At 37.8% G+C, this 26,931-nt stretch overlaps 1 protein-coding gene across 2 annotated transcripts in view; it reads left to right on the top strand.

The window, feature by feature from the left end:
* The window catches only part of TENM3 (teneurin transmembrane protein 3), a 373,463-nt gene that overhangs the window by 304,359 nt on the left and 42,173 nt on the right, over window positions 1-26,931 (top strand). For both annotated transcript variants that reach the window (XM_066317559.1, XM_066317560.1), the window contains 8 exons: window positions 4,075-4,221; window positions 11,739-11,955; window positions 13,012-13,131; window positions 13,532-13,793; window positions 20,419-20,686; window positions 21,283-21,426; window positions 25,062-25,311; window positions 25,710-25,730. In XM_066317559.1, coding sequence (XP_066173656.1) covers window positions 4,075-4,221; window positions 11,739-11,955; window positions 13,012-13,131; window positions 13,532-13,793; window positions 20,419-20,686; window positions 21,283-21,426; window positions 25,062-25,311; window positions 25,710-25,730 — 1,429 coding nt within the window. The remainder of the gene's footprint in view (window positions 1-4,074; window positions 4,222-11,738; window positions 11,956-13,011; window positions 13,132-13,531; window positions 13,794-20,418; window positions 20,687-21,282; window positions 21,427-25,061; window positions 25,312-25,709; window positions 25,731-26,931) is intronic.

Genomic DNA, 26,931 nt, shown 5'->3' with positions numbered 1-26,931 from the left:
TAAGAGAAGAATTTGATCCACCCTGAAATGTATCATTTCAGCTGTATCATTTTTCTTTTTGTTTGTGGTTAATGTGAAAACTACTGCTGCTCTAAATGTTCTGTAATGTATATTTTCATTTTACTTTGTCTTGCATTAACCTTACCATTATGGGGAAAACCAAAAACGCTGTGCAGTGGACACCTGACACTTTCTTCAGGAAAAAGGAACTAAAAAAATTCATCCTCTAGTTGTAGCAGTGACTGTGCCTCCTGATATATAGATAGATAGATAGATAGATAGATAGATAGATAGATAGATAGATAGATAGATCTCAATATATCACCTCCAGCCTTGGAGTCCAGCGCAGCTTTTTGCTGTTCATCCAGACTGGAGGAAAGGCTATAGCTGGAAAGGCCTTTGTTACCAGTCCAAAGGGATCCTAGCAATGACAGAGACCTTGCCAGACAGGGGCCGTCATCTGTCAGGGATTTAGGACAGTCGAATTTTAAAAGAAAGAGAGGCCATGAGGGCTGTGTTGAAAGCAAAACCAGGGAATTGAATCCAACATTCCTGGCTCGGTTTGGCCTGTTCCCCCTGCAGTGGTCTGTAGTCTCCCAACTCCTTGGGCCTGGGTGGCCGCCTTTGGTAGCCTGCAGTGGACCTGGTGGCTTTGCTGTATGACATTAACCCCTTTCACACAATTGCAGTTGATGTCTGTTTCCTAGAAGGAAGGAGGGAATATGTTACTCATCTGTGCTATGTCTCATGCATTAAAAGTAGGCCCTGCTGCTTGAAATCCATCTTATGCTCTGTATGTCATTCATCCATCTGCCTCCTCAAATCTTTTGTGAAATCTTAAGTGTCATAACTTACAAAAAGATGTCTTGCTATTCTTGTATATACCATGTTATTTATTTTTATACATCTAAAGCCTTACTTTCATTTTCACCTGCTTTTCAAAATTAAATGGATTGTCACACTACTAACCCCACTACACCCTCTTCCACCCCATATTTACAATACAGCTTATTTTACATATTTGGTTTGTGTGCTCAGAAGAATAACTGTGACTAAATTGAAGCAGAAAAAAAATCCTGTTAATCCATTGGGAATTAAGATATTGTGCTGGTTATGCTGTCAGAGTCATGAGTGACCTGCAAATCAAAAATCTTCCCACATGGTTGGTGTTTTAAAGCTCATAAGCTAAGGAATTGCTCTTACACTGTGTTGAAAATTGAATTTTTTTAACTAGCTTTGATTATATTTTTGTTATATAAAAAATCAAAGCATGTGAAGAGAAGTCAAAAGAAAATGTAGTCTCAGAAATGTAGCTTCCCTTTTGCTTCTGCAGGCCTACTTTCTAAAACAGTTTCATTGATTCATGACGATGTTTGCTGAAAGGAAAATTTCTTGCATTTTTAAAAGCCTTGAAATACATTTTCATTTTGTAATGTAAGACCTCTCATGTCAGGTGCACCTGCTTGATTTGCATGTGAATTCTGAACAATTCTTGTTTCATGTGACACTTCTGAAATGTCTGTCTGTTTTTTTTTTTTTCTTTTTAATTCTCAAGCTCACTATTTGGATAAGATAGTGAAAGGTACTGTATATTTGCTCTTTGACATGCATTTATCTACATGATTTTTATGGTTTTTTAATATTAATATATAGTTTAAAATATACTAGTCTGGGCAAAAGAATCTTCTCCTACATACATTCCATGGATTATATATATAACTCATATGGCTTTCAAATCATCTCAAAATTTTGCTTCTGTTATATGGTAACACTTTATCAGTAATTATACATTTATGTACAAACTCTCTACACGTATTAGATTTAATCTGAACCAATAACTGAAGATAGTATTCATTTGCTGTTTGGAACTTTTTATTTGTTAGTTTTTTCATTGAATCTCTACCTACAAAACCCTAAATATTAAGGAAACAAAGGAAAGTGATACTCTCATCACAGAACGAGTGTCATTGCTTCTAAAGAACAGAGTAATTGTAGAGATGTGTGTGTTTATATACTGACACATCGATAGAATTCCCAAGGTATATAAGCTTTTGATTTTCTAAATGTATAAAATCTGCAGGAAATTATTACTTGTATCTTGTATGAGTTTAGAAAAATCTTTTATAGTCTATGCAACATTTTCAAATAAGAGGTTCAAGGATGCAAAAGCCTAACATGAAACAGCAAAGATTCTTGTATCTTCAGTTATGGTGAAAAATTGATTTAGAAAAATGTTTAAAATATTCCTACCCCTCTTTCCCTGAGTATCTTCCTCTATTCCTTGTGTTTTTTTCATTAGAATATGGCAATATTGATGGCAATATCCAGGCTTTCACACAAGTCTTGAGTGTACCCAGTTGACTCCTAAATTGCTTTGTCAGTATTGCAGTTATATATGTAAGTCTTCCATAAGTCAAATAGAAGAAATATTAAGAAAAAATAGATCTCAGTACATTAACAAATACTGTTAGCAGCTGCAGTCTGAAAGACCAAAAGTAGCTAGACTAATTTCAGCCTGGCATGATGGCACAACATCCATAACTGTAGCAGCCCCATCCTTCCTCACAAGAGGTTTTCCTGATTCTCTGCCTTCTAAGAATGATTTGACAAGAGTTAAGCATTCTTAATAACTTTTTTCTGTATGTTTGTAATTTGGAGCTACAAGGCTGAAAGGAGTCAGTAAATTCAAAATTCTTTAGAAAAAAAAGCACCTTACTTCTGAAAAAACACTCTGAGCTTAACCAAAATGGATCAGTAGGTTACTTGACAAAAATAAGTGTTCTAAAATTGAAGAGTTGTTTACCCAGTTACTTAGGGGTTTTGGATGAAAGTTTACAGAAAATTGTTGTGTCCAGAAATATCTGATTTGTAGCCACCTTCTCATAAGATAGTTAGTGCCATATCTGTACTTGCTTCTGTCAGTGTCTTATCATAGTCATAGATAAAGAACACCGATATCTACATATTTATAGCGTTGCCATCTTCATACAGATCATGTTGGCTGCATGCCAGATTTCATCACTAGGAACTGACAGATACTGTTTTTTTTAATGCAATGTTAGACTGAAAACAATTATCGATTTTGGATATATTAAATTATGTTAATTGTTTCCCAAATTTTCCCTCCTTGGCCATAAAAGCAGACAAGATAGGATATAAAGGTAACAGCACAAAAGCCTTAGGGAGATTGTCACAAAAAATCACTCTGCTATCTGTCTTGAAGCACGTCACTACCGTGTTTATGTTCAGTCTATCAATGTTTATTGTGGTCCTTATGGTATTTCATTTTGTCCGTCCTAAGTAATCAAATACGCACAGCTATTACATTGAGTTGGAAATCCTGTTGGTCCTGTCCCATCCGTATGCAGCCTGAATCCTAATGTTTGTTAGAATAGATGCTAAGCTGCTTCACTATTCCTGGGCTTTGCTTATCCTGTGAAAAGGAATGTATTTTTGGCATAAAGTATAGTCATTAAAACTGGCCTATACTTTGTGCAATTATTTAACGCACTGTAATTTCACATGAATACACGGCAACTCTGAGACCAGATAAAGTTAACCTTCTCTTTTATTACTTGCCTAAAATCGTACCCATTTTCCTGCTTAAGAATTTGGAGGGATTTGTTCATAGTAACAGGGAGCTTAATCATTTGTGCCAGTAATTAATCAATACTGCATAGAGCAAATAATGATCTATTCAATGAGCACAGAAAAATGTATCATTTTACACAGCTGTGTTTGCACTATGCACTCATCTCTTGTTACTTTGAAAAAAAAAATTAAAAAACCAAACTTAATTTTGTCTGGCCTGCAGGTATTTAGAGGATTGGTGCATTTATTTCCTGCCTGTACAGGTAAGTGGTGTCTCAAGTGTCAGGCCAATCAAAGATGCCACTTTGTTAAGAATTATGTTCCCCAGGTAATGTTGCTGTTCCACTCCATGTGCAATTACAGTATTTGTGCTGTTCTTAAGGCCTGTTCCCAATAAGTGTCCCTTGTTTGTATTTTTTTTTTCTTTTTTGTATTATTACAATATTTAAATCACTTGTGCTTTTTCTTTGTTTGTTTCAACAGAGGGCTGCCCTGGTTTGTGCAACAGCAATGGGAGATGCACACTGGACCAAAATGGCTGGCACTGTGTCTGCCAGCCAGGATGGAGGGGAGCGGGTTGTGACGTAGCCATGGAAACTCTCTGCACTGACAGTAAGGACAATGAAGGAGGTAAGAGACACCAACTGGATCTTTAATTCTGGGGAGAACATGTTGAGGAACAGAGGTTTTTCAGTCAGGTGTTTAAATGCTGCCATGAGAACCATGCACACATTTGACTGGCTCTTATGTCTGTAAGAATATGCCATAGTCTTCAGTGCTTCTTTATGGTATATCAGCAAAGCCTTACAAGCTGCTTGTGACAGATGAGATGGCTACTTAGAAAAAGATAGGTGTCATCTTAGTTTCCCTGCAGCGTTCTTTTATGCTGGAAAAAACCATAGTTTCAACTCAGTGAACTGTTGTAGAGGGGGAAAAAAGGAAGTAGTTCAAAATTGTGACCTCACAAGGAAATTCTCCCAAGAGAATAGGCTGAACTGGGTGTTCACATTTTGAACTATGATGCAGTTGCTGGAAACAATTGGTTGCCCAGCCTACAGAGATCTTATTTCTCCATAGCCTGTGAATGCTCACATAAAACTGACAGGATGCTCCCAGAAGTTTTGAGGGGTTTTTTGTTGTTTTGGGGGTTTTTTTGGCTTACTTTTCTACTGTCTGTCATTCAGGTGACAGGTAACAATGTACAGCGAGATGCAGGCAGGACTGCTAACCTGTGAAATCAATCTGTGATTATTGTTGTAGTCTAGGGAAGCTAGAGGGGCTGTGACTTAGCAGGATTCCAGAATCAAAAACAAGATTAAATGTGGATGCAGTCCAATATAAGATCAACATAATGCTTTTATTGTCTGTCTTTCTTCCCCTTCTCTCATCAATTCTTTTTGCTTGACACCTTCAGATTCAGAGAAGAGATAAAAACTTCAGTAGGGCCTCTGCATGATGATAAAGTCATCTGGGACTTGGTCTTTCTGTTTTAGAATGCGTATGCCTCTGCAATTGCTGGTTGACTCTTTGCTCTCACGTCCCTACTGCAGCTGGGATCTTAGACATTGCAAACTATAAATAACAGCAGCATTTACTTCCTGAGGAAAAAAAAATAACACTGTTAAAACTGTCCTTCTGTTTATAACTGCACACATCATTTGGCTTGTCATCCTTCTCCATTACATATTATATATTTTGAGGCAGGTTTCCATACTTAGGGGCCTAAACAGTCTGACCCAGATTCCAACAGAGATGTGCTTGTTTGGGGAATTAAGTTCAAGTGGGCCAAGGAATTACAAGATAAGGATAAAAGAGAAACCTGCAAACATGAAGAGAGACAAAGCAAGGAGGAGGAGAAACTAGAAGGAAGCATAAACAACTTGGAGAAAAAAATCGATTATCTGGGGAGGCGAGGAGAAGGAAAATATATTAAAAGCCCAATAGTAGACTAAAACAGATTCAGTAAACGTTGAAGATCATATAAGGATGTGACTTAGGACAGCAAGAGTCAGGAGCAGGTAATGGAGCAGTAGGAGGACGAAAACCAACAGGAATGCATGTAAATAGAACAAGAGAAAGGAAGTTGCTTCTTCAGACTGAAAACAATAATAGCTTTTTGTTAGGAAAAGGAAGAAGGAATTGGAGCAGAACAATCTAAGAAAGAATGATTTGGGGGAAAAATAGATAATGCTGAAATTTTGTTGCTTTTTTCTCTCTCTCATTTCCTTTTTTCATATTGCCTTTATGGGCATCATTATGCAGAGATGCATGAGGAAGGGGTTGGCCAAGCACTTGTTTTACTGTGATTGGCCTGTATAATGCTATTTTTCAATGGCATTTCTCTTATTTTAATTTATTTGCTTCAGTGCAGTGCAGTATGTTCACTTCACTCTTTGACTGTGGCTGAGGAGAAGGGTAAAAATTTAATAAATCAAATTAAAAATAGAAGTATACCTAACAAGACTAGGGAAGGAAAGTCTGCTTTGTAAGCTGCCTGGAAAGAGAAGAAGAATTACTTCCCTTTCCTGCAATCAACCCACTAATCTCCAAGCAAGCCATTAAAATTTCAGACAACCACAGGGAATAGCACAAGTATTCTTCTGCTGTATTTGTTTATCATGGGAGATTAGGTTATCTGAGCACTTGTGCTGAATTTATATTATGACTGCGGGTAGTGTGATCTACATCTCACTCAGTGGTTATATAATTAAAGTTATCTCAGTTGTTGTCTGTTTGATAGGCTGTGGTTAGTGTTTATGCTTTATCCTATACTGCGTAGAATATATTTCATATATTAATATGAGCACAGTTCATGAATAAAAGTGTCTGCTGTTTCTTTGATTCTTAGCTCTTTCTGGGACTGATTATTCAAATTCTGTGAACATAAGCATCCTAAGGATCCCGATGGGAATATTCTTCATAGGAAATCCTAATGGCATCAAGACATACCTGAGTGTTTTCCCTTCTAGATACTATTGACATATGATGGGATGATTATTACTTATCTTCCTTTTCATACAGATTTTTCAGAGTCTTGGTAATCATTTCCGTTTTTGTTAAGGCTCACTCTTTATTTTCCCGTGTTTGACTGGATTTTTCTTTATATTTTAGCAGCCCACAAGGAAAGTGTGTGCGTCAAGCAGATCTTAGTCTGAATAAAAACTCCTAATGAAATTGTGAGAAGAGGGTAGTCAGAGCTGTCTGTGGGTGGAATAAGCCTAACTTCTTGGGGGAAAGAGATGTCACTATTATACTTGAACAAAGCGAGCCATGCTTTGTTATCACTGTAGGAAGAATAAGAAGCAGGAAGAGTCGTTGTTTACTCTTTAGTTTAGATGGGTCCTTATTGAACAAATTCCGTAGCTAAGTTTGCTTTTTATTAGCTCCTATCCAATTATTTAGAGCAGCTACAGGTTTCCACGGGCAAGATTTAAGGGATCATTAATATTCTTTCTTTGCTGAAATAAAAATAAATACTGTAATAAAGAAAAACATACTTAGCACTACTGTATTTTTTTAATTGCTTGCACAGTCTAGGACAGCATGTTTCTGGCAAACGTCACAGGATAGTACAGATTCAGCCTAAAGATTGCCTAAACCTCTTCTCAGAGAGTGGCTAATAGCTGTTGCTTAGCAAAACATTATAACAGGGCAGATGAACTTCCATTTTCTTTTGTATGCTAACAGGCTGTTAATTAAAGTGAGGAATTATGGCCACAGAATGTTTGGAATATCAGAAGAGTTTCTAAGTGCGAAGATAACGCAAGCTAAGGAAATCTCAGGAAGTAAATTCTTGAACTAGGAGTGATACAGTGGCATGCTCACTCATTCTCTGGCTTGTGCTCTGACACTTCCTGTTATTCTTCAGCTTTTTGAATGCATCTGTGGTAGCTGGTCAGTGCTGGGTTCTTATATCATGGGACTTATCCACAGTGGCTCCAAGATTTTGTTCTGGAGTGAGAACTCGATTGGAGCCCCACATTTCATATTTTAGGCCTCTTCACTCAACAGTAAAGCTGAATTTCAGTATACTATAGGTATACTTCTAGAGATACTGCAACAGTAACATTGAGCAAGGTCCTTGAACACTGTTTAGGAATAAATCAAGGGCTGTTGGTGCTTTCCTGGCTTTTCTGACCAGTTATTCCTACAAGCAGCGATTGTGATGTCTATTGAGTCCATTCATTATAGCCTGTTGTAAAATTGAGGTATGTAAGGATAACTGAGATTTGTTTATCCAGTTTTTTTTCCTTTCCTGTCTCTTGCCTTAGTTTGCCAGTCACCAAAATTGTCTTGGTGGAATAGCCAGCAACACAGTTCCAAAACTATGTTCTTCCTATGTAGGCACTGAATTTCACTCGACGGAGATTTTTTTTTAGCTAAGTATATGATCAAACTATTTACCAAGAATGGAATTTGTGTAGACTACCATCCCTGGCTACCATCTCCCCTTGACACTGGCAGATCTTTCGCCCAGGACTTGCTTTGTCCCTCTATTTTTCTTCTTTACAGCAGTTTTATTCCATTCAAAAGCAAACAGTCCCACTGCTACATCTTATTTTTTAGACATGCGTTGTGGAGGTCCTCTGTCTTGACTTCTCTCATTTAATCACTGAAAGAGAGCCTGGAGAAGAGAAAGCTTGGGTTGGGTTGAAAGTGACCTTAAAGATCATCTAGTGACAACTCCCCTGGTATTAAATACTTGCAGGGATGGTGAATCCAGAACTTCTCTGGGCAACCTGTTCCAGTGCCTCACCTCCCTCACAGTAAATAATTTCTTCCTTATATCTAGTCTAAACCTGCCCTCTTTCAGTTCAAAGCCATTCATCCTTGTCCCATCACCATCTGCACTTGTTGGAAGTCCCTCTCCAGGTGTTGCAGGCCCTCTTCTGGTACTTGGAGGATGCTACAAGGTCTCCTTGTAGCTTTCTCTTCTTCAGGCTGAACAACCCCAAGTCGCTCAGCCTGTCATCATGGGAAAGGTTCTCCAGATCCCAGTCATCTTCCTGGCCTCCTCTGGACTCACTTTTTAACAGGTTCTTGTCGTTCTTACACTGGGGGCCCCAGAGCTGGAGGCAGAACTCCAGGTGGGGTCTCACAAGAGCAGAGTTTTAATGGTTTTGTGACTCTCTCCAAATAAACTATTTCTTCAGCAGTCCATGCTCCACTGCAATTCAGTGCATTTTACAATATAAAGGGAAAAGTAACATTAGTCAAGATTTTTATAGCTAGACTTTAGCTTACGAGGAAGAAAACAATAAAGTAGTCATTACATCTTTTGTATATAGAACCACTTACAGGTAGAATAAAAAAATATAAATAGTCTTCTGAAACTGATAATGACTGTACAGCTGCCTGTATGAGTTTCTATTTTCTTTATAATTTCACTGTCATATTTGAGTGATATAACTGACAAGGCACTGTTGAGCCTAGTCTCATATTTTTCAGGCTGAGCAAAATTCATCAATAATTTTGCAGAGCCATTTCAGAAAGGAAATTTTACTCTGTGTCCCACAGTGTGATAGAGCACTTGACTTAGTGGTACTAGATAGCTCTAGCCACATAAGTACAGAGAAAGAATGAAAAATGTTTTCTCAAGTTATAAGGAGCCAGATTCATAACCATCCGTCACTCGCCTGGGCAAGTTACTGATAAACTCCACAGGAAAATAACAAACAGCATATCCCTGTATCCTGGCTGGGGAAAATGAGATTCTTTCTTTGATTGATGTTAGTGGAGAGGCTTGTAAAAATGCATTTCCAGCTGATTAGTTCAGAAGGTGTCAATCTCATGCAGCTTTATGACCTGCAGACTATACTCCAGATGTACATTTGCTTTTTATAAACTAACAAAGATGAATGGAGGAATTTGAGCATTTCTTTGGCAACTGCACCAGATATTGCATGGGGGACCACTCAGATAAATAAAACCCCAGAAATATTCTTTTAACCATCAGTATCCCCAGCTTTTACAGTGATCCAGGCTTCTGGAGTTAAAACCAACAAGGGAGGTTAGTACTTCAGCTAGGAAAGGGTTTAATATTTTACAAGAATGAGACTAGAAATCACAAGTGTCACAGCCTATTTCAGGTTGGAAAGGCCTCTGGAAACCATCCAGTTCCACCCCCTGCTCAAAGCCAGATAAGCTACAACAGGTTGCTGGGGTATGTACACTGTTGGGTTTTGAATGTCTCCAAGGTTGAAGACTCCACAACTTCCCTGAGCAATTTATTGCAGTATCTAGCCACTTCCACAGTAAATACCATTTTTCTGCTGTTTAAACCAAATTTCTTGTGTTTCAGTCTGTGCCCATTGCCTCTTCCCTCTTGCTGGGCACCACTGGAAGGTGACATTTTTACACCCTCACATCAAGTATCTGTACACATTGATAAAATCCCCCCTGAGTTTGTCTTCTGCAGGCTCTGCAGTCTCAACTCTCTCAGCCTTTCCATGTAGGAGAGATGAGTCAAGCCCTTAACAGTCTTCATAGCCCTTCAGTGAGTTTTCTCTAGTATGTCCATGTCTCTTGTCCCAGAAAGCTCAGCCTGCACACAGAGCTACGTGCTCCACATAGGATGGTGTTGGCACCTTCTTTGCTGCAAGGGCATGTTGGTGGCTCATGTTAATTTTGTGTCCATCAGGACTCCCAACGTCTTCTCCCCAAGGCTGTGTTACAGTGCAGATGGTTGTTCCTCCGCAGGTGCAGGACTTTGCACTTGTCATTATGGAATCTTCATGTGGTTCCTGTCAGCTCATTTTTCCAGCCTGTCTGTGTCTAGCTAAATGGCATTGTGACCCTCTGGCAAATCCTCATCCCAGGAAAAATCAATGTTCTTTCTTGTCTCTTAAAAACGTTTAAACTTTAATATACTTAATGATGCTTTTTTCAGCCCTTTTATTTTCCCTAAACTGATTTCAAAGTCAGGCAAGTTAAATAAGAATTTTAGATGTGTGAAAGAGCAGAAATCCCACTCCTTTACTATTTTGCCAGTATTCTAACTGATCCACATAGCACAGCAATACTTAGAAGAATACCTTTAGAAGATCTCTGTTTACTTACACTCTTTCAACATATGATTGAACAAAAATGGATGATATTTTTCCCTTCAGAAAGTAGTTTTGCTCCAAAGGCAGATTCTTTTGTGAGACAAGCAAAAGATGGGTTTCCTCCGAGTGCTGCATTGGTATATTTTTCAGTTCAGTGCATCAAGCAAGCTCCCTCTCTAATCTAAATGGAATAATAAAATGTTTGAGCTATTTCAGTCTTGCTGTTCTTTTGGGGAAACAATTATCAGCTCTGTGATACCAGATTACATTCATCTAGAAAGTCTCTGTAGCTGACATTTCCAGGCTCATTTTCCTTATGACTTTACTTACAGCAAATTAGTAGTTATCAATCTGATCCTGATTGTAATCTTCCATCAAATTAGATTTCCAGTGATGTGACACATCTAATGTTCCACATAAGGGAATATTTCAGCACGTAAGCATAAAAGCACCTATGTGTTTAAATCTTGTTTATACTGGCCAGCATTTCCCATCAGTTTATTCAGAATAAAATCTAAATGCTAAATACAGGTTTTGTTCTCTCATACATTTTCATGTAAAAAATTTGTGAAAATTATCTTGCCACTAGCAACAAAATCTTTCTGCCAAGGTACAAAGGAATCCACCTTGATACATGTTGTGAAATATTTAAAGCTACTTGCAGCATATATACTGCTAAAAAACTCGAGGAAAACAGCAAACTGGGAATTAGTTGTTTCTTTTCTCTAGCAAGTCAAATAACCTCACATAAAAGCTAATTAGGCCCACCTAAAATGTTTAATATTTATAAGTTAAGAGTGTATTCAGAGCCTGAGTACCTTCATTTTCTGGTTTGTTCAACATGTTTTTAGAAAAGTATTGAATAAATAGGTTCATTTTTACATGATACTGAGTATATTCAGCTTGCATGGATTTCCATGGGAGTTTAAGAACTCAGTGGAAACAAGCTCTTTCTTTAATTGAAAGCGGATTCATTAAAATCTTAATTATGAGTATTCTTTCATACTACATAATTTTTTTCATCTCCCTGCTGGCTGGCTCATTCCAATGCACAGGGGCAGGAGGAAGAGTTTGTTCATTTGTGTGACTTTCTGCCAACAGATGGGCTAGTTGACTGTATGGATCCTGACTGCTGTTTGCAGAGTTCTTGCCAAAACCAGCCTTATTGTCGTGGACTGCCTGATCCCCAAGATATCATCAGCCAAAGCCAACAGTCACCATCTCAGCAAGCTGCCAAAGCGTTCTATGACCGCATCAGTTTCCTCATTGGAGCAGACAGCACCCATGTCATACCTGGGGAAAGCCCTTTTAACAAGAGGTGAGCGTGACTCATCCTGTACTCGTGAACACAACAGAATCTGAAGAGTGTGATGTTCCTGTGAGATCCGCTATGACTGCGAATTTCTGGTGTGGGTTTTGAGCAAAGACCTTTTCTCTTAATATATCAAATCGCTTGTTTTGTCTTATTTCTTGCAAAATTCAATTTACCAGTGCCACTAGGTTACAGAAGGTACTTGCCGTGCTTACTGTCTGTATTTTAACAGGGCACTTCATTAATGATTAAATAAATCTTTATTTAACCAGTTGATTTGGGCTAGCACAGTTGGAAATATATCAAAGCAATGAAAACACTTCAGAAGGAAAAGCAAAGCTGCACTTTTTAAACTGAGCTCACTAAATAATATAAATTATGAATTAATGTAATAGAACTGTTAAGTGCACGACAGTATAATTGCATAAACTATTTGACTGGTGCTCTATGAAGCAGTAATGACCTGAAAATAAGCCAGTAACAGGAAGCAGGTGTCTAGGATCTCACTGAGTGAAAGAGGATGATTTACACTAGAACTACTGCGTTTGCAGTAATTTAACAGCATTAATGTGTTTGGGCACAGCAGTTGATTAAAAGTTGTTGCACCAATGTTCCTTATTGCTTTTTTAAATTTTGTACTTCATAGTCCCTGCAGTTTTACAGATTGCTTTGATACTAATTGAAAAGTACATTTTTCTTTAACAGTCTGCCAGAAATACGACTTAGAGTGAGAACATATAAAGTTTATAAGTTCTTGAAATTCTTCAGGTAATTTCTGGTCTTAGTAACTCAGTGCAGACAAAATAAACTGAAGTAAAATCAACAATACTGAAACAAAATTATTATTTGCAGATGCTAAGGCATTTGTTTATACAGTGTAAATTATGTGAACTTGTGAAAGAGTTAGAGTCTGAGGAATGTTTTTTAAATGATAGTTGATAGCATGTGAAGAGGGGTGGGTGAGTGAGGGTGGATGTGTGTGTTCACTCACTAGCTTTTATTCATGCGAAAAAGAACAAAACCCACCCAAACCTGTAATTTGATCCTGCATCTTTTTCATAGTCTTGCATCTGTTATAAGAGGCCAAGTATTAACTGCTGATGGAACACCACTCATTGGAGTCAATGTTTCCTTCCTACACTATCCTGACTATGGATATACAATCACTCGCCAGGATGGGATGTAAGTTCCTTTTGAAAACACTTATAACACATAAAGATAGAAAAGGTGTTACTGAAGAGCTGCTTATAAAACTGAGATAATAAAACAACGGGACAAAAAGACATTAGGAAACTGATTGACTAAAGTTGTACTTTGTACATTTTTAAAATGTAAAACATGCTGATTATGATATACTTTAAAAGTAGAAGGACTTGCTGAATTTAAACACAGTGTCTCAAATTCTCTGTTCTCTCTGTGCAGTATAATGTAATGTAATTTAATTGATTTCTCCATTGTTCCCAGTAGAGCCATTCTGCATTCAGAGCAGTACAATGGAATGAAGAATCAATCAGTAAAATAGAGGCTGTGGATGGCTTTGGGAATTTTCTGACTAGCTAGCCCTCTTGGGGTTTTTTCCTAGGTTTGACTTGGTAGCGAATGGTGGTGCCTCTCTGACACTGGTGTTTGAGCGATCACCGTTCCTGACACAGTATCACACAGTATGGATTCCCTGGAATGTCTTTTATGTCATGGATACCCTTGTCATGAAGAAGGAAGAGAATGACATTCCCAGTTGTGATCTAAGTGGATTTGTAAGGCCAAACCCTGTTATTGTGTCATCGCCTTTATCCACTTTCTTTAGAATTTCTCCTGAAGATAGTCCTATCATCCCAGAGACACAGGTAAGGTGTGCTTCAAATAAAAACAATTTTATCCGGGGCTAGTGGTCAGCAACCAGAAGGAAAACAGTGCACTCCCGTTCATAAACATGTACTTCTGAGTAAGTGCTAGGAATTTGCAACATGTGATTATTTTCAGACCAATTTATTTATTCTATGGGCTGATTTTTAAAATTTCATCTGAAAAAGAAAAGTAGGAAAGCTCTGTGTGTACATCAGTTTTACATTTGTTTGCATCACTTAATTTACCCAATGTGTTTAGCGTTCAAGCACTGGCCCGTAAAAAGAACACACTACAGTGCTTTGGCCTTATAGGATTGCCCTCTTGTTAGAGGTCACCTCAGGGACTGAAAACGAAAGGTGTTTTTCCACTGTGTCCTGAAGACATGCAGAGTTTGAATTATCTGTTCATTCCTGATAAATAGCATGATACACAGATTTTGGTAAAGTAAAAGAGCTCTCTGCAACACTGAGGACGAGCCAGTGAGCTTGTGGTCTAATCAACTTCTTCAGCACTTGTAATACTGAAATAAGACTTAGGATCCAAACCATGATTTAAGTGGGAAAAAATATGGGTGAAAGTGGTTGGTTTTTTTTCCTTTTTCCAAGATAGGTATATTAGATTCCTCTGTCTCAGGACAATTAATACAATTAATAGTCTCTTGGCTCGTAAAGCATTTCAGTTGCATTTTAAGAAGTAATATATGTCTCAGTGTTGATTTTTGAACTTTTCCTAGTGAAATAATCCTTTCTGCCTCCCTCTTTCTCTCACTTTTTCATGCCCCTACTTCCACAATGTCATAATTACATGGAGCACTGTTCTTCACACTCACTAAGAAATGTCCTTCCCTCTTCAAGAGAAACACAGAAAATGTATTCAAATGTTTTCATGCAGAGCTCTTAAGAAAAGAGCTAAATCATTAAGCAATTCATGGTAGGAGCAGGTTTAAAGGAAAGATGTAAGAAAATTACAACTAAACACTCATACAAATCTAGACTATGCCAGGAAATTGTTGCTTTTATCCTCACTATCTTTTCTGTGCCTTTGATAGCTGCAAGTCAATTAAAAGAAAGTATTTGCAAAACAGAGTCCATGGAAAAACAGCTCTGATTTACTTGTTTTGGCAACAGATGATGGATTCAGTTCCTGAAATTATGAAAAATTGCTTAGATAGATATAATTCAAGAAAAAAGGTATGATAGAAGAATGTCAGAAAATTCAAATTTTAAAAAAACACTTGCAGTGTATAGGTAAACAAGTTATTTCATGAGCAGTGGGACTAATGAGGTCTGGATTCCTACTGATTCCCACCCACTGCTGTAATCCCATCTGTCACATCCAGTCCTTCCCCACTGACTGCATTCAGCCTTTTCTTCTTTCTCACGGGAGTCACCAATTGACTGCTTCTTCCCTACTGGAACTCTCTTTTTTTTACAAACATAAAGGAACTGAATTGTCTTTAGAGATTTCTACTGTTACTTAAAATGTGGTTGAAATTGTCTACCAGGTTCAAAATTTGTGAGGTGGGAGGTCTGATAGGCAGGACTGTTGAGTCAAGTTATCTCCCTAGGAAACCAGCTGGAAGGAGAGAGATTCTCAGTGGATCCTAGGCAGTTGGTGCTGCTGGGTGATTTATGGGGAGGGAAAACGGTACTCTTGTTATGTATCCATAATCTAGTTCAGTACTATGTAAAAAAACATTAAGCAGTATTTTCTTCTATATTCTTTGCTTATCCCACACATAAATATCCCACACATAAATATCCCACACATAAATTTCCCACACATAATTTTCTGCTTCAGCAAGTGGGAGCTGCACAACTGTAACTGGCATGTACCCCTTCAGGTCAGGTTCCCCTCAGAAATGCATAATGCTCAACAATCTGTCACCCAAAATAAAAAATCACTCCTGTCATAAAAGATGGGCAGAACCAGATTCTATTCCAAACTGGATGTTCAGCTCCAGAGGAACTGCTGCTGATCTTTTCATATAAAAAGGGGTAATGCCAGTTTAAAGGCTGTGAGACTGGAGCAAAGCAAAGAGAAAATAAGTAATTCCCCATGTTCTTGCAGTCAGTGTTAGACACCCTGTTCGTGTGCTGTGACAGCACTCACCATCACGTACTGCAGGAGCAAATAATGTGCTGCTGTAATCATCATCCCTTGAAGTGCTTCATCATCCCTTGGAGATAATGTTTCCAAGAGTGTACTTAGTGCCTTATGAATCCCAAATTGATCAGAGGGGGAATTAAAGTCTGTGCCAAAGGAGCAGCATGAAAGAAAACTGAAAGAAAAAAAGGGCAAGCAAGGGGAAAGAACAAACACAGTGGGTAAAGAGGTGATCACAGACCCAACAGATCATTACTCAAGAGGGTTGATAATAACATGTTAACTAAATTTGGACTGCTTAGGCATGATTTTATCAACTATTAATTGCAAGTTACCATGCTTTGCCTAGACTTAAGTAGCTGAGATTAATCGGTGTGGAACGAGGCAATAAACTGCATGCAGACGAGGGAGTTCAGGTTAAGTTGGAGCTGCTTTTATGTATTAGGTAATATGTTACTCTCTTTTTCCTAATAATTTCCTAAAATGATCTGTTTTCCATATATTGCCATGTGGTCTGGCAGAAACCCACATGAGTCACAGTGAGCACTTCTGAAACTGAGTATTTGAGGGTTTCCCTCTCCTAAACTTCTGTTATCCACTGTTACATGTGCTTGCAAGATTCCTTTTGCAGGTCCTGAGCCTCTTGTTTCCATCACTTCAAGTGTGTGAGAGAATGAATACTGGATGTTTTCCTTCAAGTTATATAAACTGTTCTTTTCCTCAGACTGACTCTCACTACTGTCAATAGTGTGGCAGAAGTTGGCAAAATTTATTTACCCAGAGGAATTCAGGATAAAATATGAGCCTGAATGACTTAATGAAAATAATTACTGGTAATTTCAGGGTTGCTACATTTTCAACAAAGAAATTAACCTATTTTAATATTTAAACTAACAACATAATATGTTGTCTAAAAATCTTCATATTCTATGGATGCTGCACCCTGGTTTCACCTACCTAAAATCTTCAGAATTTCAAGTTCATACTGAGAAAGAAAGGAGATTATTTGTAGAACCAAATATCTCCATTTATATATCTTCTTCTTTTCAGCACATTTTATGGTTTTCTTCTCTTTTGCTTTCTGTTTGAGACTTTATACGTACCTTTTTCTTTATTCTGTTATAGACACATTTTTGTATTTCTACATGTACGTGGCTTTTTCCTACCCCTCTTCTCTGCAGTATACCAGTAGACCTAAACCATGTTTTCAGTCGAGAAAAACCAAGTATTTTACCCTTTTTATTTCTCTTTGATTTAAATGCTAATTTAAGAGCCTCAATTGTAGAGGAAGGCTTTTCTTCTTCTTCTTTTTTTTTTTTTTTTTTTTTTTTTTTTTTTTTTTTTTTTTAAGGGAAACTTCTGTCTTGAAATGAGCAGTTCCAGCTGCGCTTAAAAGTATAATTTTGGTACTCCTTAATCTCAGCCTTTTATGTAATAGCAGCAGTTGCCTTTATCTAAAAATGCCATCTTTACCCCTCTCAAACCTAGATCATGTTACATTTTAAAGCAGCCAAACAAACCTTTTTCTGACACTAGGACTTTGCACTCATTTGTGAAATCTGTCTTCAAATCCTCCATTGGATTTTTTCAATTTCCCAAAAAAAATCACAGCAATGCAGCAGGCATTTCTCCCCCTAACTGAATTACTCATTCAGTGTTCTGAATGCCATGTCAGTTGAATCATACCATATTTTGGAGCAGGAAAGCATTCTAGAGCCAGGATAGCTTTAGTCCTGCTGGCCATGAGAGACAAGGAGCCATGCACAATTTATGTAACTCAGACACCAGCTCGAACTCTCAGGACAACAAACTCTGAAAATTGAGGTGACCCTTATCTCAGTCCCCTAAGTTAAATATTTCATGGCTGTCTTAGGAGAAGCTTGATCATCCATAAGTAAAATGTCAGCCGTTAGAATTTGGTGGTTGGGCAATAACTCAGTCCCCTTAGGGTACCAACCTTTCTGAAGGTAGTTTGATACTCAGTCTGGAAAAGGTGAAGTACAGACAGCTTGGTTGTGTTGGTGATTCCTGATGTGAGTTTTGCTCCTGGTGACTTTCCCAATTGCTTTACAATTGATGTGTTGTCATGGCTCCCATGGGAGCTCTCTGCTGTGCCTGATGATTTTACCTTTTTGGATGTACATTAAACTGTTTAATTCTCTTTGTAATGCTTGATTCTGGGGGAGAGATTGAGTTGCATAACCTTGCCTACACATTTCTAAAGTTCTCAAGAAAATAAGTTACTACAGGGGATATTTTATGGAAAAAAGGAAGTTATAAGTCAGATTTCCAGCAGGCATTCGAGGCTTCTGCAGAAACTAATAATAGGGGTTTAGGTTTTGTTTTAAACCTCGCTGAGAACTGCATGAGTGTCCTAGTTTCTAATTTGATAGTAATCCAAATACACAGTGGAATTTCTTGAAAATTGAAACTTCAAGGTGTCCTCTTTATTGCCTGTTATCTCAGCCAAGAGTGCTGGAAGACCACCCATGTGTTTAACACTGCTCTTCCATAGTTGCAGTTGTAAAAGAAGCAATGGTCGTAACAGGAGACCACTGAAGTCCATTAAATTGTGTCCTATTACAAGCATATTATTTCTTTTTCTCCTCTTGCTTACAGGGACCTCCATCTGTTAGGCTAGTTTTAATGTGCAGTATATAAGAGTCCTGCTGATGTCTTGAGTAGGAATTTGTCTTTTGTTCCTGGGTGGTTTGTGCTTTTCCTTCAAAGTCTCAGAAAAGGAATGTGTTAACAATCACTTACCTCTCTAGAGAGAGGTGTTTTTGTTCATGTCGAAAAGATTTGCCTGTTCTCTGGATTAGACACTGTCTGTATATCGAACTGAGGGAAAGCAGACTAGATTTACAAAGAGAAATGAGGCCATGCTCACCTCCTTCAAGGTGACTACTTCTCATTTCTTTTCAGCCAGGTTCTTGATGGGGGACAAGGAAATATTCAAAAGAATAAGAATTAAGAATTTAAAAGTCATTTCATTTGTCTTGTATCTTCCAGTTCCTACTTTATTTCTTACAGCTCTATTATAGTCTTACTGGACAACAACAGTTTTATGTCTACATGTATCAGATGTAAATAATTATAATGCCAGACAATGAGTCAAAATAGTGTTTCTGAATTTTTGTTACTGTTATTGGGAAGGAAATAGATATAAATAATACTTAGAAAGATATAAATATTTCTGTTTATCCAGCAAAAATGCTAATATAGAGGATGGTGTAGCATGTGTTGCCTTCCTTGAGCATCAACCACATTACTTCACCATATTCAGCACAGTCAGTTCTTTAGAAGCAGTGTCCAAGAATTTCTTTGGCAGAGAGAGCTAGCAGCACTTGTTTAGTAGACAGGTTTTGATCCCACTGAAGTCCTAAGCCTAGTATTTGTGACACTGCTCTTCCTGAAGTTTGCTTTCTGCTAATACTAAACAATGTTTGGTCTTCAGACTTCAGAACCAGAAGACAGAAAATTAAGATAGACCTTTCTTAATTTACTTCCCAAGAGTGTTCCTGTAACACCACTAAGGTTCTGGGGCTTGTGCTTCAGCATCCTTTGTAACCTTTGCACTCTCCACCAAAGAAACATTACCTTTACAAATGTATCTAGCTACAGTTTTCTTTTTCTGTTTGTTTGTTTGTTTCAATAAACCAGAATACCTGGTATCTGTTCACTCCAAGTGCTGGCTGCAGTGTTTATGTTCTGACTGAGGCATAGAGCAATATAGGCTGCCTTTATCCACATTACACAGAAACATTACACATTCATCCATCACCCACAAAAGCTCTTCAGCTCTGAGGAAATGACAAGGTAGAGGAGGGGAGGAACCTTTTAAAAATAAAATTGACTCATTCCACCTCTCTGAAATGTGAAAGTGATAAGCTGATATCTGAGTAGTGAATATTGATCAGAAAATATGGAAAAACTTTCCCTGAGGCATCCTACTTTACTGTCTTCAAAATAAATGGAAGAATGCTCTAGTTTAAAGTATTTATAATCCACTGGTAATGCAAATAATAAAATACCTGGAAGTTCTTCCTGCTCCTTCAGAAGAAATTAGGTGTCCCAACCCAAATCTCAATCTTTGCTCTCCTTAGAGGCTCTACTGCCTTTATTACACGTGCCTCTATTAGTTGGGACATAGGTAGCAGCATAATAAGGGACAGTTTTCACTTAGTTGAAAGATACTTTTTTGCCTCTTCAGGGCAAATCAGTTTGGAATGTTTTCTCATGCTTCATTTTCCCTCCATGAAAATAAAGGCAATAATTCTGAAATGCTTGAGCAGAAAGTACCAACTAAGCAGCTTCAGTATAATGAAGAGTTTAGACTTGACTTTTTAGAAAAAGTGTGAAATGTTATTATTTATGGGTTTTTAACCATGAAAGCCAAATATAGATGATATTTCCTAATGGACTGTCACATAATATGTTAGGCAGCCTTTTATGATAGCTGCATTGTTTTGTTTAATTTCCAAATAATTACTGTATTTTCCTCTTAACAATGCATAGGTGCTTCATGAAGAAACGACAATACCAGGAACTGATTTGAAGTTATCATACTTGAGCTCCAGGGCTGCAGGATATAAATCTGTACTGAAGATTACTATGACCCAATCTATTATACCATTTAATTTAATGAAGGTTCATCTTATGGTGGCAGTGGTGGGAAGACTTTTCCAAAAATGGTTCCCTGCATCCCCAAATCTATCATACACCTTCATATGGGATAAAACTGATGCATACAATCAGAGGGTCTACGGATTATCTGAAGCTGTTGGTATGTGTTACAGAGGATTTTTGCATTTCTAGTGCTGTCTTGAACATAGGAAAGCACACCCTATGGAATGCTTGCATCCATTAAGCAGAAAGTGTTTTGCAGAATAAACTTATATCAGTGGATATTAAAACATATTTTAAAATACTAATCTAAGCTTTGAATTATGAGAAAAGAACTCCTTCAGAAGGAAAAAGAAACTGATTTTCATTCAAAGAAACTTTCATTTTCATGGAAGCCGAAAAGTGACCTTTTTGGCTTCCATTCCTTCCCATGAATTAGCTCCCAGCCTAATAATACATTGTGGTGTTTAGTCTGGAACACTCTGTGTACTTCAAGTAAAGCACAAAAGCAGTCTGACTTACATCACAAAATGGCTTTCCTCTGTACGTGTCTTAATTTACTTACTCTTAAGAACTAAAAATATTTTAATAACCTAAGATTCTGGTTAATATTTTCAACAAGGCTAAGAAGCCATAGGAATTTTTCCTGTGTCCTAGGAGAGCAAAAGAATGTATGTTGTTAAAGGCAATCATATTCTTTAAAATCTTCTTCAAAATGAGATCCTATATTGATGAGGACATGTGCTGTTATTTCAGTGTCTGTAGGTTACGAGTATGAGTCTTGCTTGGATCTAACTCTCTGGGAAAAGCGGACTGCCGTTTTGCAGGGTTATGAACTGGATGCCTCCAACATGGGTGGTTGGACATTGGATAAGCATCATGTATTGGATGTTCAGAATGGTAAGTTCTTGCTAGTTCTTGCAGCTCTACTGCCCTGCATTTCAAATCTCTCATTCAAACTTCTTGCTGTTTCTCTGTTATTTTAAAAAAATGAAATTATAGAACATTTTGCAAATGGTAAATGCTTTGGGCTTACCTGGCTCCCCAGGGAAGTGGTCACATCACCAAGCCAGTCAGAGTTGGCAGGAAGTGTTAGGACCATGTTGTCAGTCGCACGGTGTGATTCTTGGGGTTGTCCTGGGCAGGGCCAGGGAGTTGGACTCAATACTTGGGTCCCTTCCACCTCAGGATATTCTTTGTGTTTGTGATGTACATTGAATGTCATGCTTCTGCATCCTATAAATACATATACATGAATTAGTTCAGAAAGTCTGTGTTAGATATGCTGTGGTGGGTTGACTCTGCCTGGACACCAAAGCCACCCAGTCACTCCCCAGTTGGACAGGGGAGAGAAGACAGAATGAAAGGCTCGTGGGTTGAGATAAGAACAGGGACACATCTCTAAGCACCCCAGCAGTCACTGTCATGGGCAGAACAGAATTGACTTGGAAAAATTATTTTAAGTTATTTCCAGTCAAATCACAGTGGTGTAGTGATAAAGAAAACCAGTCTTAAAAACAACTCACCCAATCCTCTGTTCTTTCCAGGCTTAACTTTACTCCTGAATTCTCCACCTTCTCCCAGCCAGTGGTGTGGGGACACAGGGAATGGGGGCTGTCATCACACCATGTCTCTGTTGCTCGTTCCTTCTCAGGGGAAGGACTTCTCATACTCTTCCCTGCTCCAGCATGAGCTCCCTCCCACAGTAGACAGGCTCCATGAACTTCTCCAGTGTGAGTCCTTCCCACAGGCTGCAGTTCTTCACAACTGCTCCAGTGGGGTCTGCTCCATGGGGTGCAGTATTTCAGGAACAGATGGCTCTAGTGGGATCACAAGTCCTGGCAGCAAACCTGCTCCAGCACAGGCTCCTCTCTCCATGTGTCATGGGGCCCTGCCAAAAGCCTGCTCCAGCATGAGCTTCCCACAGGGTCACAGCCTCTTTTGGGCATCCCCTTGCTGTGGCGTGGTCCCTCCAGGTAGATAGGTGCTCAGCCAGGGACTCCCATGTTTCTGCAGGAGCACAGCTGCCTCACCGTGATCTTCTTCCATGGTCTGCAGGGGGAATCTCAGCCCTGGTACCTGCAGCACCTCCTCCCTCTCCTTCTGCAGACCTTGCTGTCTGCAGAGCTGTTGCTTGCTCATATTCTCACTCCTCTCTCCAGCGGAACTTAGCTGTTGCACAGTAACTTTGGCATCAAAGTGCGTTTGTCAAGCATACTGCTCAGCAACTGTTTGCAGGGTGCCATGCTAAGGAAACCTCAGCTCAGCACTGAACAGGAAGAAATTTGGAAAAACTTGGCTGGAAGCATGTAGAAAAGGTGAAGTAAACAGTCGCAAAGCTTAAAAGTAGTGCTGGATTTTCATGCAAGAGAGGAATCTAGAGTAATTGTCAGGAAGATCGTCGCTAATGCAGTACTTCATGTCTCATGAAGGTCTCCCCATAGTACACAAGCTTATTATGTGTAACACAGTAATCCCCACATAAAGCATTGCTTCTGACTGGTAAGGAAACAAGGTAACCAAATCAAGGGAAAAAGGTCTCATTGTACCTAATATAAAATGTAATAAATAAATAAACCTGTTCATATTATTGTAAAGTAATCAATCTAAAAATGTGAAGAGCTATAATTATAAATATATATGTAAGATTGATTCTGTTCACTGGGTAAATTGATGATGGCTTTAAATTATGTTTAAAAGTACATTTGACAAGTAATGACTTTTCAAAGTGTCGCGTGTCTAATTGAATAAACCAAGTGGAGAGTTGACAAGGTGGATGAGATGCATAAATCTATTCAGAAAGTGTAGACAGTGTTTGCACGGAAATCCAAACTACTGCAGTAAATAGTCTAATGTACATCTTTTAGTCTGTGATAACAGAGGAGAAATGTGAAGGACCAATTTTTCAAGGTAATGACAGAATAAATCAGGTGCAATAGTGCACTGTGCTGACTTCTAGAATTCCTCTGATGAAAATTGTAGAACTCAGCTATTTCAGGCAAAATTATAGTGCCATGATTGTCATAAATGATGTAATCATAGGAGAGGGAATTTCGTATACTGTTAATGCATTCTGGCTTTAACTATTCATGAAAAATACATTCTTCCTCTTTTGATTTAGATTACTTATTTAGATTACTTGCCATTAGATTTCCATAAACCATTTTCATTTTTTCCAATTTTATCATGTATATTGGTTTTACATTTATGATCTCTTGCATTTTATAACATTAAAAAGGAGTGAAGATACCTAAAACATTTAAAGAGGAAAGCAAAATATTTTTTCTCATACCTTTCAGTACAAATAGTGCATTTTGGGAGTGAGGAGGGAAAGAGAAATACATCTTAAATTTCTTCTAAACTTCTGAAAAGATTTCTGTAGCCCTCAGCTCCAAACTGCATGAAACTCTGGGCATGCAATCAATAAAACCCAGATCTCTCTACAGTACAAAGGGACATGTGGTTTACAAGAATTATACCACAGAAAGACATGTGGTTCTTACAGGTAGAACTGTAAAAGCTGACTATTTGTAGGGGACACTTCAATAGATTCATCTTGAGATTGAACAATGAGGGTCCTGGCAACACTTTACATACTTCCACCACCCCCCCACCCCCCAAAAAAAGACTGAAGATTTAACATAAAGCATCCATTTTTCCTCTCAGTTTTCCTACGTAGGCTATAAGGAAGAAAAATAGTGCTGGCACATTGTTTTGTCTTCACAAAATTATTGTTTCTTTCATGCCTCAAAGCAGAATTAAGTTTTAGAGGCAGGTTGGTCTGGCACCACATTTTTTTTATTGTTTTGACATTTTTAATAACTGCCTATAACTGCAGATATGGTATTGAGGCAGACTTTGTTGCCAGAGGAACACTTCTGTTGTAAGCTGAGTGAGGAATCTTTTATAATGTAAAATTGAGGCAATCTACAACTTTTTGAAGTGGCTCTGTAATTAATACTTACAATTTACAACAGTAATCCACTTCAGATTACATTTGACATGATATTCATAATTAATTATACTAGGACTTTAGGAATACAATTTGCAAATATATTATTTTTCTTGTTTTATAAAGCACATTAAAATTTCAGTCCTTTCTGGGCTATTTCTGTAAAGATGTAGAAACGCAGACCTTCCTTCCATTAATATGCTTTACCTTTCCTTCAGCATGACAGGTTTTTTTTTGAATTATAACTATAAAAATCACTAACATTTGAAAATCATGACTGAAAATTTTTTTAGGTTTTAAGGACTACATTATTTTCGTGTTTCTGCTAAATTTTGTGGACAAGATAATCTAATGTTTGCATGTTTATAACCTAAATATAACTATAGATGTTTTAATAAAGTTGTTATTTGTAGTGAGAAAAACATGGTAGTGAAACAATAAAAATTAATTAAACTTACACTAACTAGCTAAAAGAATATTTAGAATACTTTTGTATCATTTTATATGTATACATTCAGAGTCTTTATCAATGTTATTGGGTTTTTGTTTGTTTTTGTTTTTGTTTTTCTATATTGTCTGGCAGGAATCCTCTACAAAGGGAATGGTGAAAATCAGTTTATATCTCAGCAACCCCCAGTTGTTAGCAGCATTATGGGCAACGGGAGACGACGCAGCATCTCCTGTCCGAGCTGTAATGGTCAAGCTGATGGTAATAAATTACTGGCTCCGGTTGCCTTAGCTTGTGGGATAGATGGCAGTCTGTACGTGGGGGATTTCAACTACGTTCGGCGCATATTCCCATCTGGAAATGTAACTAGTGTTCTGGAGCTAAGGTATGTTTTCTTCTCATCCTGGACTTTTGGAGTTATGAGTTACTGTGGCAAACTAAAGTACTGGATAAATCTCTGACATTGTGTAAGTTTGAGTTTGCGAATGCTTTTGGGAACAAAACAAAAGTTGAGTCAAAGGATTTTAAAAGTATTTAAAACTGAAATGAAAACATTTTGCCCTCATAAAATATTTTAACTATGCTTATCTAAATGTGAGAATTTAATCTACCCAAAGTAATAATTCTGCAGATTTTAAGAGTTAACATAAGTGGACAAGGGACAGTCATTCACCACTTCACTAATGAAAGATGTAAATGTTCCTTTCTTCTCATCTTTTAACATCCTTTCTGAATGTTTGTCTAATAATGTTTTTCTGTTCTTTTTTACTTGCTCCCACCAAGAAATAAAGATTTTAGACATAGGTAAGCATTCCTTAAAGAAGATTTATATTTTTCTAACTGTTCTTCTTTCTTTTTTAACAAATGAATGCTTATAATGGGCAAGTCATTTCTGAGATGTATTACCAGAAAAGAGGAGTATTTTTCAAAAATAATGAGTTCATATGTTTTAGTTATGTCAACTGTCAGGCTGTATCGTCCTTTCCAATGAGTTCCTCTTTTCTCATCACTCTCTGTCCACAGTCAGGCTTCTTGTTATGCTTGTGTGTGCCCTCCTTTGCTGTTCCCTCATCTCTGCTCACTCCTTGCTGGCAGCACTTTTGCTGATCCTATCAAAACTCACTCATTAATCAGATACACGAAATATGATGAGAATGGCATATAAAATTATCAAGGGAGCTCATTTCATTAGCCTTTTGATGTTGAATCTTTTCAGGCTCTCATTTAACAGATTTGTTTCTTTAAGGTGAGCTTCTTTTAATAATGGAAGCTGAAATAACAATCACACAACTCCAGGAGTTAGGATTTTAAAATACATCAAGACTCACAAAATTGGTCATAGAAACAGCAGTAATCAGAGGAACATAGTACAGCATTCATCCATCCTGGCATAGCTACAATAATGGCAAGAAAAGAAGAGTAGGTGGATGCTTAGAATTGCTTTGCCACAGCAGCTGGTGCTGATAAGAAGAAAAAAACCCAGAGTCATGCCAAAATCTTGTTGCAGACATGAAACCCTGCAGAACCTAGCAGTTCTTTGTGGCAGAACTGCTAAGTATACAGCTTAGCAGGCCCACTGGTACTTTTCTCTCCATTTCGCCCCGGAAGAATCATTTTTCTTCCTTATTTTTAAACAAATCCCAGAGTCATATCTGTATTGTCCTTGTTTTTTAAATTCGCTTTTCTTTGGACATACTTCCGTGTGAGGAAGAGTTTTAAGTTTTCAAAAATGTGTTTCAGATGCATTGAACAAAAAATTCCATGACTAAATAAAGTGTCTGCATCAGTGCTAATGATCAGAATTGGATTTATGGGCTTTTTTCCAGGGGACTTGGAGGCAGTCTCTTCTCTTTGCTGGATTTAGGATTTCACTATTACAAGTAGTTTGTATGTGTTCCACTGCTCTTAGAAGAATTATATCCGTTGTGGTATCACAAAGCTGTGATTGCAGCTAGATAGGACATTGTCTTGGCAAAGATACAGAACATGGAATAATACTTAAAAT

Source organism: Sylvia atricapilla, chromosome 4 (genome assembly GCF_009819655.1).
Source record: "Sylvia atricapilla isolate bSylAtr1 chromosome 4, bSylAtr1.pri, whole genome shotgun sequence".
Taxonomy (NCBI): domain Eukaryota; kingdom Metazoa; phylum Chordata; class Aves; order Passeriformes; family Sylviidae; genus Sylvia; species Sylvia atricapilla.
Note: the sequence above shows the minus strand (reverse complement) of the source record. Positions and strands in the feature narration are given on the sequence as shown.